At 41.3% G+C, this 19,623-nt stretch overlaps 1 protein-coding gene across 1 annotated transcript in view; it reads right to left on the bottom strand.

Annotated features, from left to right (window-relative positions):
- Positions 1-19,623, bottom strand: part of schip1 (schwannomin interacting protein 1) — a 196,450-nt gene that overhangs the window by 173,799 nt on the left and 3,028 nt on the right. The window contains exons 3-5 of the mRNA XM_071496497.1: positions 15,833-15,900; positions 15,440-15,526; positions 13,429-13,570 (exon numbers count right to left, since the gene is read on the bottom strand). Coding sequence (XP_071352598.1) covers positions 13,429-13,570; positions 15,440-15,526; positions 15,833-15,900 — 297 coding nt within the window. The remainder of the gene's footprint in view (positions 1-13,428; positions 13,571-15,439; positions 15,527-15,832; positions 15,901-19,623) is intronic.

Raw genomic sequence — 19,623 nt, 5'->3', positions numbered from 1 at the left:
TCATTCTCTGCAGAAAGATATCAAACTGAAAGTTATTTGGAATGATTTGATTAAAAATCCCCAAAACCAAATATGTTTCTGCCTTAAGAAGAAGCTTGCATTCATGTTATTATAAATGCTCCAGAAATATGAAAATACACGTGCAACAATTCTATCAAACTTTGGATTAATGAGCATGGAAACATACAGCTGAAAAGTTCAGGTGAACTCCAAAGTCATTTCAAATCTTTTATCTTTAAATTATCTTTAAGTAATATTGAGATATGAAAGTGAGATTTCCCTGTCTTTTTTGACTGTGAAGCAAGTCTAGGTGTTATATAAATACTGTATCAAAACGTGCCATCCACAGAAAAATCAGTGGCAAAAATTTATTTTTTCTGAAATACCAGAGAATTTCAGTCCGAATTTGACTGACTGTTTGGCTGATTTCAGAACTGACTGATTATGGGCTCGCATTAATATCACATGCTTGCACCTGGTTTTTATGTGGGTTTTGACAGAAATTAAAAGCCATAAAAGATCCCCCTCTGATAAACAGCTGCCTTTATTTAGAATTAGAGCGTGTGGCTAGCCAGCCTTCCCTATTTTTGGACTTTTTGTCTAACATTTCCTTCGTTCTGCATTCAAGGTCATCCATCCTGGAGCCCTGGTCATTCTCCCTCTCCAACCACTCCTGCTGCTTCTCCTTCAGGATTAGCTGGAGCCCTTCACTTGCTTTCTGCAGAGAAGCGATCTTCTCCTGCCACCGTTTCAGAGGGACTCACAGCTGCTCCTCTGCTTCCTGTAACTTCAGTGTTCACCTTTTCCAAGCGCTCCAGCTGAACGACGTAGGAGGATTTGCTTATTCCATCTCCTGCCAAACTCCCTCTTTCGTCTTCGGTAGATCTTTCTCTGGTTGACCTACTTTTAATTGTGCCTCTTCCACAGCAAAGTTCTTTTTGCAAAGCGCAGCCTTCAGTTCTAGGGCCACTGTCTCATTTTTTATTCTGAGCGCTAAATTTTCTTTGATCTGCTGCATTTCACACAGGAGAACTTCCATCTGGTTTTGGCAGCTTCCTCCCCCTGGTCCTGTTGTTGTTGCACCTGCGGCTGAAACAGCAGTGAAAGTGCCCTGCCGCTCTGCTGGGTCGTCATGCTGGTCAGTTACTTCCTTCTGCCGCAATTTTACACTGAGATCCATGATGCCCTTTTTCAAAGCCCAGACCTTCTCATGCTGCTCTTGTTCAGCAGTTTAATTGTCCCTCAATGTTATTCACATTGGTCTGGGATTAGCCTGCCTATTTGTCCATTCTAAAGACCATCGACTTTGTTCTCAGAGTTGTGCGCCAAAAGAGTTTACTTTGAGACATTTCTGCATCGATGACAAATTTGTGCCTCATATATAATCATTGCTTTTATATACTATATATCAGAGATGCAATAAGAGAGAGACAAACCTCTTAAAGAATCCTGAATAGAAAAGTCTGTCCTGCCAAAGATGGTGGTCTTATGACCAATGTTCCCTCTAATTTTTCATGTGTCTGGGCATACAAAAGCTCCCTGAGCACGCTGAGGACCATTGTGAGCAACATCAGATGTGCACGCTGTGGCCACACACCATTATCACACCTGATCAACACCTGGGATCATAGCAAGTTACATGGCTTATTAAAAGAATCAAATTACAACATTTCCATTTGTTTACTTTTAATATAAGTGATTTGGCCCACTTAAAACGAAATGCACTGTTGTTAGCTAGCTAACTTGCACGGCGCCGCGGTGCGTATGGGAAGGGCACCTACGCAAGCAATGTCAATGCTATGATTGGCTGCATAGCGTAAGTGAACCGTATCGTATCATTGGCTGGACATCTGTTGTGTTACACTGCAAAAAGTTACAAAAAAAATGTTATTGCTCTAATTAATTTACAGTTTAAGTTGAATTTTATTTTATGTGCTGTATAGATTTTCTTGTGCGCTGAGAATGTGTGAGCAGTGCGCGATTGCGCAAGCGCGCAGCTTAGAGGGAACATTGCTTATGACACATATTCCACCCCTCCCCATCAGTAAGCCAATTGTCTGCTTTCTGAATGGGGAACAAATCAAGCAAATTGCATTGTTGCACTGACACTAGTGAAACCTTGCATATGCATAATAAAAGTATAACCTGTGGGGGAAAAAAGCATTTTAAACACTATTGTGGGGCAAAATAGTACACATGCATATTGCTGCCATGCAAGAGAAAGAAAAAGGGATCAGTATCACATTATAATGTGAAAAGTTTGTTATAACAAGATGTTTTTCACCTTATAACATGATACTTTATATTGTTATAATGTGAAACTTTTCATGTTAAAATGTGGCAACTTCAAACTCATGTTCGAATGAGGAATCAGTGTGGAGAATAAATTGCAGAATATGGCTCATTTACAGGATTTGATCATATTCTATTTCATGCTGTGGTTAATACATAAACAATTCTGCTGTTTTTGAGACTTATGACACAAACAATGCCTCTCTCCTAAAACAGTAAGGTAGAGAACAAGTTACTACCTAGTTCTTACCATTTCAGCCGTCCTCTCGGCAATGAAGTGAAGCCTACTTATTAAAATAAACAGCACGTCTCTCGCTCTCTCTCTTTTTGTTAACAAGAATAATGACAAATAAAAGCTAAATCAGGTGCTTTATCAATGTTGTATCTGCTGTTTCTGGAAACTTCTTTTATATAAGCTAATTAAAGGTATAGGAAATACTTTTAGGTGTAACAGGTCATCACTATCCATTTTGGTGCTCCAACAGAGCTGGTGCAAGTGTCTACAGAACATTATCGTTCATCAGTGTGGACACTTACATTGTTATTGTTATTGTTATCATTATGGTTATCTCCCTTGGTGTGGACCTTAACTGTGGTTGGCCTGGCCGTGCATCACTTAGAAAACAGTCAGCAGGATCAGCGACAGACACAATACAACCTGTTCTTGCTAGAGCTCCAGAGGAAACTGTCAGAGAGACGTAAAACTATATTGAGATGGTGTAAATTAGTAACCTTAAAAAGGTTTTACAGTGTGATGATATATGTACGATATAATGGGTTTCTTAATAAAAAGAAGAGGGGAGATTTGGCTCTTTCTTCAGCTGTCACTGTAGAGACCACTCACAAAAATGATTTTGCTATGTCCAGATAAGAGCTATCAGACTACTGAGCACATTTAACCCCACAGAATCATTCCCACCTGAGTGACATTGAACCTTCTGAAGCACAACATAGACAAATGATTTGGCTGAGTTAGAGCCACTTCTTTGGTCTCCCTTTTGCCAGTACTTCTTTTCTCTCTTTCTCTTTCTGCCACTCCCATCACTGTCTTGGTATTTTGAGTTTGACACCAATTCTGCTCTCCCATTCTCTGTTCACTCTGTGGCAGGAAATAGCTTCTGCTAAATGAGTGTAGGAGGAGGAACATTTGGAGTTGGTGCATGATATCATTCTTCAAATTAAATGTTTTGTGTGGCTCACTGTAAGCAGTATCGTATGGGGAGCTCAGAATGATTTTTTCAAGGCAACTGGTGACAATCACATGGTCATTGGGTCATGGTGGTCATTAGCAGGCTAAGAAAAGTAGCCCAGATATCCTTCTCCCCAGCCTAGCTAGATTAGAATTGATAATTACTAATATACACTCAGTTGGCAATTTATTAGTAACATCTAACTGAAACGGATGCAGTCTCATACAACAGTAATAAATCCTCCTTCATGAAGGTTTTAATGTTCAGTTTGTAATAAAATTGTTTTAGACAGTTGTTAAATTAACTGTATGATCACATTGGAGGACGTAGTGTGTGGAGCCGTTGAGCTGTACTTCATTATACAGAAGCGTTTCTGTTATTTTGCCTACCTTCAATGATATACACAGGGTGGACAGAGTGCAGTTGTGTGTTGGCATATCAGTTCCAAATAGAAACCCTATCGGTCGACCCTTAATAATTTCATGTGTTGCACCTTTCCTCAAGGGGTAAAACAGTTGAAGGTTAAACATCAGGTTGCCACCCCATTCCATCCTGAGTCTCGAGGCCCCTTTGAGAGGGGGGGTTGGCATCTGGGCCACATGACAGTATTTTTTTGTTTTCTGGATTCAGGATGGCTCATTCTCTCTCTGCCCCTCCAGCCACTGGACTGAACTGACAAAAAAAAGAACACGAGAAAAGACAGCAACAACAACAACAAGGGGACATCTTGAGCTTTTGCAAGATGATTTTGAAAGATCCTACTGCTCGTCTAGCTCAGATAGCAGGAAATAATCTCTCTTAATTTTCCAAAACATTTCCAATATTTGTGTTGTGTAAACAAACAATATAGATAAGCAAACAAATTAAGCAAACAATTAAGATGACTAAGTGACGCTTCCATAGCAGTTTTGAAAAACTGTTACAAAACAGCACAAGAACAACACAATGAAGAAAAGCATGAATTATAAATAGACAAAAGATAAAACAAGTTCTAATTTAAAACTCAGTGACATGGCTGTGAGGTGATGTGAGACTTCCCACAGCTTCAGAAACTTTTAAAGACACTGACTTCTACAGAGAACATTTGCAGTGCTTTGGACAAACTGCCGCTGAACGAAGGTTACATAACTGAGACTGACACCTTTCCAGCTTAATTTTTACAATATGCTTGGGCTTGTGATTGACAGGTTGGAGAGCTGCAGGACGTCATTTGCATGAGTAAATAAGGACATCCTAAGCAAGTTCACTGTTACCATGGTGATGGTAGAAGATCATGAGGACTCATTGGGCCGGTGTTTAAATTGCCAGAAGGGCAACTAGACAGGTGCTCTGTACATTGGTGTGCATGACACACACACACACACACACTTGAGAACACATGCACATGCCAATGTGGTACCCTCTGCAGTTGATGTGAATGTATATGCAAATACATGGGCTTTCACAGTGGCTTCAAAGTTTCAACAATCTATTATAGACAAAGGCACAACTTCAAAGCAAATGCTCTTGGCTAAGAAGATTCTCCAGCACACTAGAGGCACACTCACATCTGACAACACCAGCACAGTTTTTACTCACTAACATGTACTCATGGACTGCATTAGAGAAAGGCCTGGTGTGCAGCCCATCTTTTCACTCCTTTAATGTGCTGTTTTCTTTTCTTTGTGATGCAGTAAAGGATGGATACTCATTATGTGCATCAAACTAGAGGACAACACCACCCCCCTTCAAACATGACTCATAGATCAAAAAGACATGAGAAAGGGCAGACAGAGATCAAATGTGCCTGTGAGAAATCCACCCACAGGACATCTCCAGAGCCTCCACTGGCATACGTAACGCTTGTATTCAATGTTACAAATTCACACTTGAATACAAGAGCACACACATAAAAAAATGGATGGATGAATTGCTAGAAGTCAGCTTTGCAGAGGCCAACCTAATTCTCACAAGGTCAGTTTTCAATTTGAGATCTTGGTTTGGAAAACATCAAGTGAGAATCGACAGAGCCCTGCAGCTATAAGCCTGATTACAAAGCAAACTCTGAGGAGCTCATGTCAAGACCTACTGCCTCACAAACCTATTGTAACTTGTGTCCAACTACTTAGCATTGTAGAAATAAAATGACGCATGACTCTGCAACTGCATTGTTTAATTCCAGTTTCAAATGTATTCAGGAACCAGTTTGAAAATTAAAAAAGACAAAGTAACAGCCAACTGAGCAGAAATAACATATCAGTGGGTTGCTACAGCAAGGATTCCTGTAGCTGACACAGTACACTGCATTGGCTACTGAAATACTCATTTGCATGCTCATTTAGTATTATAACTTTCAAGATTGTAAATGTGCCTCAGAGACAGAAAGAAATGGATAAACAGAGGTAAAGATAGACAGGTCGCTTAAATTGAAGTAAATGAGGAAAACCGCATGTCTGTAAGAGCAATCATCACAAAAACATCTCCTTAAATGGCCAGAAAACATTTAATTAAAAGACCCTTTTATCCGACTCCTGCTTTAACTGTTAATACATTGTTAGACCAGTGATAAGTAGTTTGCCTCTCTGTTAGTGCACAGGATAATGAGGCCAATAGCACCTAACTGTCACAGCCTGGACTTAAAGATATCAGGGAGGTGCCTCTAATTCCACAACAACACATCGCTTCTTTCTCCTTATAGTTGATGGTGAAAATGAACAAGAAACACAGGTACATAAAGTGTGTTCTGCAGCATCATTTGGGGGGGTGGGGGGTGGGGGGGGGGGGGGGGGTGATAGTGAGAGGCAGGGTTAGAGGGGGGTGAACTATTCCAGAGGTTTACTATCTGAAGCAGGTCACAGAGGAGAACAACCCCCAACTCTTCTCCTCTCTTCTGCTCTCTCTTTACGCTACTCCTCTCTCCTCCGGGGATCTCATTATGGTAGACTCCCTGGCCATGAGGACTGAGCCTATCTGCGTATGAAATGGGCTAAAGACAGGGACAAGCCCTGTGTGCAAGAGGAAGGAGGTAAGTGGGGGTGAGAAAGCGGGAGACTGAAAGATAGTGGAAGAAAGGATGAGGAGGCAAAAACTGGGGGCTGCAGAACAGGGAGAGAGAGAGTATGGGGGAGAGAAGTGTGCTGTAATAGAACAGTCGAGCATATAGCCTTAGGTACCAGATTGTTATTACTGCTGCAGATGGTTGGGAGATGCTTCCAGCAGATTTATGTTTTGTTATAGTGTGTATGTGTATCTATGTGTCACATCCATGTCTGCATGCGGGTATATGCTTCTTTAGTTTAAGTAATGTCAGCTAAATGGCATGTTTTCTAGATAAATAACCAATTAAAGGCTCAGAGGGAGTTTGCAGTGAGCTACGGCATCCAATCAAATCCCCATACACCAGCTGTAAACTCTCTCGCTCTCTCTCCTCGCACACAGCCTGCTGTAAATATCCAATCAAGTGACTCAGGATCCTGTGCTCACAAAAACAACAGCAAATGACATAAAGTGAGAAGACTAAGATGAGCTGAAATATTCACTCCCTTTTCACTCCATATTCTCCCTATCTCCTCCCTGTATCTTGATCAAGATCTATCTTGCCCTCTGCTCTTTTTCACTTGTCAGCTCTTCTCCATTTGGGTAACAGCTTTTATTGATTTTTTTCAGAGGGGTCATAAGATGCTCTTGATGTGCCTCTGAAGACTGTTAGTGTGTTTATATTTGTGTACATGGGCCGATGTGAGCATATAAGTGTGTGTATCTTTGCAGGTCCACATATAATAGTCAACATCAGTCTTTGGACAGTTTGGACAGAGACAGCGATGAAAAAGAAATGAGACACTTTGACACACATACCAGTGCTTCTGCATACTTTTGATCTCACACCCACAAAAATGTAGGTTCATGAAGGCTCTAATGCAGAGTTATTATCCTCATAATCTCCAAAATCCACCACATCTTCTCCCTGTTCTCTCACCTCCTTTTATCAGCTTTTTAGCCATCCATCGTTATCTCTCCCCCTCCTGGAGACATCAGCTCTCTCCTCTCCTCATTTTCCCATTTTCCCTCTCTACCATATATCCATGATAAATGTCCAAGATATCTTCCCAATGGGCTATCCACAAAATCAATGGCTATTTTGGAGTATCACTTTCTAGGCATGGGCTTGTGTGCTGGGGTAGGTACAGCAGATCTGTGTAGATTCTCAAATGCTAAAACAATCTCAAAGAAAGGGCATTATCAAAAATAACTTCTGAGTCTAAGAAAGGCAGGGTAAAAGATATTGTGTGGAGTGTAATTATTTTGCTGCGATGGCTCAAATGTACAATGTACATTTCTGCAGAAATAATGTAGAGTTTTCAGAGTTCTTCTTTCAACAGAAGTCAGTTACTACCTAATTTTGACCAATTCTACCTAGCACTTCTTTTTATTGTTCACATTGGTGGTATAAGAGCATATCAGAAAGGGGGGGGATTATGTACTTTAAGCCACTGAAAGGATTTTGAGGTGAAATATCTGTGTAGGAAGTGTTGCCAGTGTTGTTCAATGATGACAACAGCTTCACCCAAGAAAGTTAGCTATTAAGGAGAAACAGTAGGTTGTTGTCAAAAACACACTTGTCACCATGAGAAACAGAAAGTATGACAGTATGACTTAACTCTGTTGTGCTGTAAAATGAGTTACCAAGACAACATGGAAACATGGAAGAGCTGTGTATCAACAGCATTTGACAACAACAAACAAACAAACAAACACAATTAGGAGAAGGCATATGTATAAAGCCTGTGAGGTTTAAGTAAACACAAACCCTGGAAATATACAGTGTACAATAAAAGTGTGTTTATATATGATGGGTGTTAAATTTCTTATGTGTGAGTCTATGTCTGTATATTCCTCTGGAGTTTATATTTTGCACAAGCAATCACATTTTCTTCTCTAACGCATACAAATGTGAGAGTTACTGTCTCTCAGGAAGCTGGCTGAGCCTGGGCCTGTTTTGACAGTAAATAAGCTAATAGGCAAATGTCATGGCTATTAAATGAGTTAAGCCCGATCGATGTCAACTCTGGGGCAGAGGTATATAAATTCATTTCAAATGAGACACCAACCGACACCAATAAAACAAGTAATCTGTTAGCATCTGTCTGCAGAAATGGAGGACTGGTGTGTGTTTGTGAAGTAGATATGTGTATGTGCCTGTGTGCATCAAGAGGCAGTGGGAGGGAAAGTGAGGGATGACATAGAGTGAGGGTGGGAAAAAGGATTTAAGGGGGTAGAGGTGGAGGCATGGATGAAGCCGTCACTTCGCTTCGTGAGATTCTTGGCGGTGAGAGATGAGAGAATGATCTCCCACGCAGGCTGCAGAAATGCTTACGCTAACACTTTGCCTCTGCCTGGGCCCCAGAAAAGGAGGGGAGGAATGTGCAAACATGTCACAGAGATAGGAACAGATCAATGTCCACAAACACTGTTAGCAAAGAAACACACAAACACACAAACTTGTATTAGTACAGCCCAAGCAAAGGTGATGTAATGTGCTTTCATCTAAATTCACATTCAACTTTCTTTTCCCTTTTTTGCTCTTCTACCGACAGTCCTTCTCATTACTATCCATCACTGAAATCATTTCATTTGTGATCAGGCACCACAGCAGCAGTATTAGTTTTGTTGTAATGGCAGGCTCAGCACTGAAGCATTTCATCGTCATTCTCATCTCCTTCAGCTTTGATCACTGGTTTGTGCATCTCTGAATAAAACTCACCAAACCATCACTGCCATCCCAGAGGGCCACTCTCAGCTGTGAATCATGGGGATCCACTGAAGCAACAAAGTCAGCACATACGGCCACTCACATGCAAATGCACACTTAAGCACACATTCACGTAACACTATAAAAGAGCACAATTTCAAAGCTACATAAAGAGCAAACTGTGCAAACACTGATCTACATTTACGCTATATAAAAAGTACCATTACATCCACCTCATGTCCACAACAGCTTGCAGGTCTACATCTGTTAGACCTCACTGGTTTAGGTTCTACTGTGTCCTAGACCTTACCTGCAATCAAAACTGCAGCCAGTCACGTATTGGGTAACTTCCTTAAAATTCACCTGCAGAAGTGGATATGCAGAAGATTAAGTTTACCCTGAAGGTAAGTTACTGTAGCTATATGGCTTGCACTACTATGAGTACCACCTTAAGCTTCTTGCCTTAAACATGTTAAGCATTTTGATGGTTCATGATGATTTTTTAATTCAAGAACTTTAGAGGTGCTGGTAGTAAGATTTTTTCACCCTTGGACAGAGCCAAGCTACTGGTTTCAAACTGTTTCCAGTGTTTATGCTAAGCTAATCTAACAGTCTCCTGAGTGTCAGCCTCATTTTGAAAACACAGATGTGACAGTCTTATCAATCTTCTCATCCAACTCTTGGCAAGAAATCAAATAAACATATTTCCCAAAGTTTCACACTATTCCTTTGAGTAAGAACTGCTTCATATCACGAAATGACTTGAGGGGATTTTATAATGTTATTGATTATGACTTTGGCAGGTGAGGAAATGCTGCCTATAACTGCTCACATACTGTCCATGTTGTTACTCTATATTTTGGAACAGCCCCACACCCAACCTCTTTCATACTCATCTACCCAGAAGCCCCAGCAGATCAGCCAACACACAGCAGCAGTGTCAGAACAGTCAGACCTATTGATTTACTATCAACGCGCCAGGAATGACCAGTGCAGGACATGTAGGGCCTAGCCCCTCGGTGTATAAATAATACATTTAGGTCTAGGGTTATAGCAGGCTTGAGCCAATCCCCATTCTGGAGATGCAACTGCAATATATGGAAGACGCACACAAACAGCCATAAGAGACAACCTGACATTGAGTTGAATTCTAAGAGGTGTTGTGAGAGGGACAGTGTGGATTGAGGATGTTTTTCTGTTAGAGCAGATGAGCCTGGAAAACCTCAGTGTGTGCTGCAGCATTGTACCTATGCCTCTCTGTGTGTGTGTGTGTGTGAAGTGTTCAATATCAGAGTTTCATGAAATATGCATGAAGTATGTTTGAACGCTGCTGCCCCCCCCCCTCCAGGCCGTTGCGAGGTCCTTCACATGAGCTCACATGAGCTCACATGAGCGCACACACACACACACACACACAATGTGGCACCCTGGCCTTACACTGATGAATGTCTGTCCTTCAGAGAGCACAACGGCCACGGAAGAGTGATACTGTGTGAATGAGGACAGACGATGAGAGCAAGACAGAGAAGGAAGAATGCAAAAGAGAAAAAAGAGAAAGAGAGGTGAAGAGAAAAGTGGGTATATGCTAAAAAAAAGGGCAGAGGTGGAGGTAAGAGGAGTGATGTAAGGGACTGGAGAGGGTAAAGGAGCTAGAGTGAGAAACAGCACTGCCTGTCCAGCATTATTCTCTGACAAGACTAGGTATAAACCTAGTATATGGCTAGATGAGTTGGGTGAAATAATACATAATGTATGAGGAAAATATTAATTACATTCTCTATAATGTGAACATATTCTAAGCTTCGTTATTTGTCAGGCACATATTAGAGTGTATTTCGACTGCTGAACTCGTTCTGATTTATATTTGGTTTGTGTTTGGGAAGTAGCAGTGACACACAGAATTTTACTTTGAATAGATTCAAAATGTCTGACTGCGTTCAAGCTATTGTGGAAATACCCGTTGCCATTTTCATTTTATCAAAAATGGACAACTTTTAGTTTAAATAAATGTTTGTTTATTTAAAACCAGCCTACTTCAGGGCAATATGTTACCATATCATCACCCATAATATCCATAATATCCCACTGAGAAAAAATGCTAATGTGTGATCGGGTGCAGGACTCTAGTTCATGGAAAATAATTTGCTCGGGTGGGTGGCGGGGTGATTATTTGCACATATGTATGTAGATTCAGATGACACCAGAACCAAGCTGCACATCACTTAGGTGCACATCTAGCAGAACAAGCAGCAGCCAATCATGTTAGAGTCTAACATGTAATCATTGGTGTTTACTGCACACAAGAGACTTTCGTTAACTGACTATCTTTAAAGTCAGTGCCCGAAAACAGCACCAACTAAGTGCTGTGGACAAGGACAAACTCAGGGGGAAATGGCAAAGAAGGAGATGATGAGACAAACTAAATATTAACAACATAACACTGGTGGCTACACGGCAGGAACTGTATGTGTGTTGATCCAGGGTGGGAAAAGTATTCAAATCTTAAACATAAAAGTTGTAATACTGCAATATAAAAATACTTCATGTAAAATTCATCCATTTAAAATTTAGAAAAGCACTTATGTATTATTAGTAAAGTTTACTGAAAGTATCAAAAGTGAAAGCACTTGCAGCAGATGCAAACAATTCTATATTATATCAATGGATTATTCTGACTAATGCATTCATGTGGAAGTAGCAAATGACTGTAGCTGGTTGAGGCAGAAATCATTTTAACTATGATATATGTTGTTTCATCTATAACAGTGTGTCATATGTTTTGCATATAAAATCTTATTCTGCAAAGTAACTACAGGTGTCAGATAAATACAGTGTAGTAAAAAGTACAATATTTCTCTCTGACATATAGTGGAGTAGGAATGTAAAGTAGCATGAAATGGAAGTACTCAAGTAAAGTGCTTGAAATTTATACTTAAGTCTAGTCACTAGTTATGTATATGTACTTATTTACATTCCATCACAGGTGTTGAACAGGCAACCACTGCATTAGAGCGACTGGAACGGAGGGAGATAGAAATACATTTCTGAATTCTTCACATTTTCTCAATATTGCCAATTTATATTTTCAATAAAAGCAATGTTGAAAAAAAATAAGTAAGGGGGAAGAGATGGGGGAGGGGTTCTTTGTCATCTTGATTTTTAAGTTACACTAACTTTCTAATTAGGAAGACATTTGCTGCTGTGCTAATGAACAACAGACTCTTTCAAGCAGAACAAACAACCTAAAAACAAAGCACACACACACATACACACTCACAGAGTCTCACCAGGACACCAGCCCATCTGTTTGCTAACGGGGATCTTGCTTTCCTGTAGCACTTCTTAAAAAGAGAAGGGAAAAAAATGCATCCCACACACACACACACAAGAGTCAGTATGCAGACATGACATCATATCTTCATATCTTTCTGTGCTGGGTTTCTGCAAAGAGCGTGGGCAGGCTTGTGCGGGTAGCTTGTGTGTCTCAGTGTGATTACTACACTGTGAGAGTCAACACAGACTCTATCCATCCATGAGAAACCAGCAGAGCAGACTGTCCATGTGTGGATGTTTGTGCTTTGTCTGTCATCTAGAACTTGAGGCGGTCTAAAGGCATCTTTTTCACATCTCTGCATTCATCTCCTTGTCACTGCCTCCTCCTCTCCCCCCGACTTTTTGATTCTTTCTCCCTCCTTCTCCTCTCACTGTTTATCTGCTGCTCGTACAGTTTTTTTTTTCTTTGGCTTTTGTTTGGCTGCCATGCCCTGTGAGCACTGTTTAATTCTCTCCTGCACTCCCTCGGGAGAGGGAACTGGTGAGGAGAGGGGTGGGGGGTGAGACGGGGGAGGACAAGGGCAGAGGCACTTCATTAATCAATCAACCAGCTTTGAAAATTTACCTAATTAATGGCTAATTACAGATCTGGGCACAGTGCCAGCTGGCATCCCATCCACCTCCACCAATACGACCCCCCCGGTCCCCCAGATGACACTAGAGGTAAACACCCCTCCCTCATCCCCCCCTTTTGCTCTCTTCTTTATTACTCTATCCATCCATGCATCCACTCACCCATTCCTTTTTGGTTCTCAGCAGAAACAACAGATCACAGCTGATAGCTCACACAAGACAGCAGATATCTTAAAGATGTCTCTCGCCACCTGCCTCATTCTCATGTCACACCATATGGTTGTCTGTTTGATTTTCTTTGTGTAGTCTTACCGTTGTAATATTGGTGGTCATCACAGGGTCCTGGAGGCTCTCTGAAGGCACCGTCTCACCCTGATGATGACTGACACGGTTCTTGTCGTCCCCCTGCCAGCTCCCTCTGCGGGACACGCTTGCACGCCAGGCACGCTGGATCCTGGGATCATAAGGGGAAAAGACGTGCATATCAGTGACATCTGCAGCTCACAACAAAAGTTATCAACCAGGCTTAAACTCTGCTGCAAGCCCGTGTACAGACATGAGGAGCAAAAGTCAACAGCAACTCCCAAGGAGCTCTTCCATGACAAAGGTCAAACCATTGACACTGACCTTCAAATTCTGCTGCAAGCACAACCAATGGTGAGGTTAACTTCTCACAGGCTCCATATCATGAGCCTACCTCCGTTAACTCAACTCGCACTTACTCCGTCGTTAGCTCCGTTATCATATGCACTAGCTCCTTTAACACTGTCACTCACTGCATGCTGCTGTTCCTGTGAGGCCTCTTTTTGCCTTGGCCCCCTCTCTCCATCAACCTGCGTCCATTTTCCTCCTCTTCATTTGGCGCCAGTGGATGGTTAACTTTACCGCAGCTAACATTGACGCTGACGTAGCTAACTTTAATGTTATTTCCGATTAAATTTGTTAACTTTAAACATTTTTGCCACATCAGCTTCTTGGTGTTTTATTCTTTTCTCTGACCTTTTCTTCTCCGGGAACTTTATCCATTTCATTTGTACTTTCGACTCATTTTTTTTAGCTTCTTTCGGTCTTCTTTTCATTATTTCCCTCCTCACCTCTGACATTTCACAGAGGGACGCGTCCACCTCATGGGTCGGGGGAGGTGACGATGGTCCTGCATCTGTCTTACAGTATAAGTTGTGTATTTGGAGCCCTGTGACCCCCAGTCAGATGGGCTGATCCAACATCAAGCGCCCTGCCATAGACTGCATATAAAGGGCCCGACAGGTCACTTTTTAACCCTTAATAATTTTTTTCTAACATTGCTGGTGGCATACGCTATTTAAAATAATTCAAAACGATGACTACAACATAAACACTATATGACTGTTAAATTATCAGCATTAGTACTCTATGCTGATAAAACACTCAGGATACCAACAAAAGAAACCCTGAAATGGGAGTTTACTTTCCCTCCTACCTTTCCATTCTCAATTTATTTTTCTCCTATATTTTGAGTCAACTTCTTTTTTTCCCCCTTTAAATCTTGCTCACACATTTTCTTGACCTCTCCCCACCTATCTCACCCCTGTTCTCAGCCTCCACAGACCGCTTTTTCTGCCTCTCACTTTCCACCTTCTTTCATCCCGATAGTCACCCCAAAGCCAAGGTCCAGGATGGAATGTAGGATCAATTACCCGATGGAGAAACACATTCACCTCCAGCGGAGCAGAGAGACAGCTGAGCCAAATGGAACAAATTGAATTAAGCCATAACTCCTAGCTGCAAAACCAATACCTTTTCCCCCTTCCTTCCGCCATCCCTATTTTCTCCACTTCTGTGCTCTCTTTGCTTCTTTTATCTCTCCAAAAGCTTCCTGTTCCTCTGCATTTTCTGTGAGTTCATGCTGGATTTTTTTCTATCCATCACACCTTCACCCACCCCAATCATGTTGCCTCCACACAGGCTTTCTCTTCTCTATCCTCGACTTTCAAGGAAGTGAAAGCCTGAGGCAAGAGCTGTCCTTCCCTTTCTAGAAAACAGTGAGTCCATGTTTAAGTAAAATGGTGTTAGACGGCAGTCTATGAGGGTTCATGCACTCAAAAGTGCACTTTGACCCTGACTCTGAAACCTAATCAGAGGTAAGATTGAATTAAAGCCACACGTAAAATGGTTCTCTCCCACACAACAAATATAACGCACTTTTAAGGTCATAGGTAACATGGGTAACACTCAGTGTAAAACTCATTTAAAAATGAACCGATTTTTTTGAAAAAAAACAAAAACAAAAACAAAACAAGAAACAATCATACAGACACACAAATAAGCCACAGGTGATACTCACACAATAGCCTTGATCTCCAGATGCTGTTGTTGCTCACGGCGATGAGGGCTATTGTCATCCTCCTCCTCGCTCCGACAGGGATGGCTTCTATGACAATAACAAGAAAAGACAGACAAACAGATACATGAGGTCAGAGACAACACAAACAACGGACATTGTTTGCAACTCACCCTGTCTGTTACAAATTCATGAATTTATTTTTAAGATAAATAAGTACTTTGTAAAACAGTCAGGACTTCCTACGATCAAATAAGGCACTGTTATGGCAAAGGACGGGTCTAGAATAGGGGCTTTACATTATAGTATAGCAGCCTCTCATTGTAGATTGAGTGCTCTGCAAAAAATAGTTCCAAGTTTTTTATGGAACAGCAGGAACACTGTGTAGTCGCTTACCTCTCCAGCTTGGGAACTGCTTGCCCTCCGCTGTGGTTGCAGTAGCGATGATACCTCTTCACTTCCTCCTGTGTGGTGAATAGCACCAATATGTCAACAAGGTTTTTAACTGTCTATGCAAAGGATATGATACGGTAGCATCTGTGCCTCGATAAGATATAATAATAAATCTGCAGCATTTTGTTCATGTGTAACTGCTTCTCCACCCACGCATTCTGTCTGTCTGGCATAGCTGCATAACTAGACCAAAACAGAGGAAAACAGTTCGTCTTATCATTTGTTTCTGTTATCTGTTTATTAACCTCAAGAGTGGCAGCATGTCTGGGTCTGTTAACATTGGTATAAATAATCATAAACAAAGCGAGGCAGGGGACAAAAAAAAAACAACTGGTATGCTATTCCTGATGCATAACAGCATGTGTGTGCTCTGCAGGTGCCAAACAGCCAGACACCGGCTGCAGGGCCGGGGGGTGAGGCCCATCTCATGGAGCTCAGGGGGCACCGCCATAAAGCTCAATGGGACTAGGCAGATGGATGTGCTCCCAGAGCAGCAAATGCAGCTCCATCTCCAGTGTCCACCCCTCTCTCCGTCAGCCAGCAGGGTGCAAGCTGCGAGTATTTGTTCATGTTTGTGTCCATGTGCTTGTGACTGCATCAAGGGTGTAAGGACACATTCAGCTCACAGATCAGTATGATTCAGAAGATAATGACTATAGTTACGACTATGAAATGAGAAAGGCGATCCTTGCAGTGACAAACCGACAGAATAAATCAATTGACGCTGTAGTTCCTCTCAGCTCTGCGGAGCATTTCTGTGTTTTTCGGGAGCATTGTTTTTGTTTTATGGCACACAACTTCACTGTTGTTCTCTGGTCTCACCACTCTCACCATCCTCACTTCCAGCTGCAGTTGTTTTAAAGGAAAAAGATATGATGACACCACTGTACACTCTCCAATGTGTACAGTGGCTTTTTTATTTTTTTTTAGAAAGATTTGGCGAACAGCTGGTGAACATAGCAGAGCATTTGGCAGCTAAAGAGCCACATATTTCCCTCAAGAGTTGGAACAGACCACATCAGAACTAAACAGAGAGAGAATATTTGATTTATGTTCATCAGGTGGACAGACACACAACTCCAAATAAATGGTAAAGATGCTTTTGTGTGCTGAATGTGTAAATAAGCAACTGTTAAAAAAAACTGTTAAGACTGTCAGTTGATATCTCTGACAGTTCTCAGTATGGCATTACAGTATGGCACAGAATGGCATTTAACTGCCACCGTGCATTGTTTCGCATCTGGTGTATCTATGTATGTGTTTGTGTGAAACCAAACGAGCTTGCTTGAGCTTATGCAATGTATGTTTGGCTATGAATTCTAAAACTGTATTAGTTGAACATTTCTCAATGTTCTTGCTGTTCCACTCAGTGAAGCCAGTAAGGATTAAGTGATCTGGATGCCAGGCAAAAGGCCAATAAGGGTTTAAAATATAACTGTATCAACAAGTGTTGTGCTGTATTAACTGCAGACTCCATCACGGCTCTCGAAGCTAAGATAAGAATCCATGACAAATGATGACTTAAGCGCGTTATTAAAATACATTTTTCAAGACAAACGTTTTATATGCTGAAATATACATTCAGGGGGAGTGCTAAAATGGCAGAAGTGTCTAACTTAAAGACAGAGCAATACATCTTCATGACATCATCATGATCAATTGTCTAGTTACACTACACACTATGATTGAACATTTTGAGCATTAACACTGGGATTAAAACATGAATCAATTCATCATGGAAATGTTACTATTCCTTTGAGTTTTCAAAGACTGTCATACTTGTTTGACACTCAGTACTTTGTGTTGGTTACAGCTACTATCTTCTGTGTGTTTACAACCAACTGTAATGTCTTGGGTTTCTGGACTGGATAGAATTCACTAAAGTTATATGAGAGCAATAGAAATACCAAGGTAGCAGTACGACTGCAGCCGATGACAGGAGAAACTCATGACTTGTGTGCTGTGGGTTACAGGACAATCTCTTAAATCAATAGCTGAATACATGATTGCATAAAAACAGGGACAAGAAAAGAACCCTATTCTGCTGGACATGTAAACAGATTAACCACATTATTTTCAGTATCAAAATCAGGGCAGTCAATAAACTGAAAAGCCAGGGAAGGCGAGGGTAGACAGTAATAAGAATTATGTCACTGAAAAATGACAGAAGGGAGGAAAAGAGCAAGGAAGGGGCGAGAAAACAGCAGCACATTGCAGAAAGTCTGCTGCCCTTTAATTGATGAGTTATTAAAATCATAATTTCTCAGAGTCCTAGTTCTATCACAGAGATCGATGGCAGGCACAGCTGAACGTCCACACTAAAACACAGGCACGCACAAAGACAGAAGCTTACTCCCTCTGGTGTGTGAAAGATGGTCAGCTCTTTGTGGCCTTCAGATTAGTGTGGTCTCTCAGTGAGATAAACTCCCACACACATACACGAACGCAGACACACACCTGACTGCACTGAGAGAGCAAACATGCCTGCATGCACACATACTGGCATACACAATCACATGTACACACATACACACAGCAACCTGATCTCAGGGGATTCGATAGCAGCGTGGCGATGCGCTGAAACATCTGCATCAGACTATTGGCTGTTTAGCTGCAGCTCTGCTTGCCGATCAGCCCGGGGAAATGTCCAATCAGGAGCGGGGCCGTACCAGTGGAGATGCTCGTTAATCGCAACATCGGAAATCAATTTACATGCGCAGTGCGTGCGAGGAGTAATATGGAAGTCAACATTTATTCTTTCGCCTGAGTCCTTGAGTGTAAAAAGAGCCCACTGAGAGATATAGGTGTTACTGATGTTCATGTGATTACATGATTTGAAATGGTATTTCCTCTTATGGCTATGGGGTGAAACAAGTACTTTCTACTGAGGAAAATGGATTGAGGATGGAGTTTATGTTACTTTGCTCAAACCTTTAAATCCTATTTGAGGAGAGACGAAGGTAACAAAAGCAAGACAAAGACAATGACACTCATGGTTTGGAGGCGTAAATTGACAAAGAGTCAAAATGATAAACTTGCACTGACTGACACTGCAGTTAGAATGAGAGAGCAGGTTCATACTGATCGGATAACAGTGTGTAGAGATCTGTGCATTCACACAGTACCGAGGACTCTGCAGTCACACAGCCATCAATCCCAGGCTGGAGCAGGCGCCATAAACTGACCTATAAGGCACAGATAAGGGAACAGCAACACTATCGAAGCTTACATCAAACACACACAGGGATGTGAGGTTAATTTCATATCTGTAATTAAGCAGTTCATCAAATACAGACAAAACCATTTCTTTTAGTGCCATACACAGGTTTAATAGGTATAACCAAAAAACAAACAGAAGACCTATTTAATAGTATACGCACTGGGGCTGCTCTTTTAATTGTTTTCTTTATCAATGAATACTTTAATTTATTCTAGGAAATCTAAAAAAAAAGCTTTAAAATGCTTCTTTTGTTTGGCAAACAATAGGAATCAAATAACAATGATATAAAACAGAGAAAAGAAGCAAATGCTGACATGTGAGTAGCTGTTACAAGCACATGCCTGGCATTTCTGCTTGATAAATAATGGCTGGTCCATTACTTTATTCATTATGGATTAATTTTATGCTTATTTTGGCTATCTGATTAATCACTTCAGCAATAATGCATACAGAATACATACATGAACCTGCAAACCTAGGTGTGTTGAGCCGAAGCAGATCTGGGATGTACGAT

The sequence above is a fragment of the Trachinotus anak genome, unplaced genomic scaffold (assembly GCF_046630095.1).
Source record: "Trachinotus anak isolate AG129_WGS33_773 ecotype Australia unplaced genomic scaffold, CSIRO_AGI_Tana_v1 ptg000014l, whole genome shotgun sequence".
NCBI lineage: Eukaryota > Metazoa > Chordata > Actinopteri > Carangiformes > Carangidae > Trachinotus > Trachinotus anak.
The sequence above is the reverse complement of the archived record's forward strand: the minus strand, read 5'-3'. Positions and strand labels throughout refer to the sequence as shown.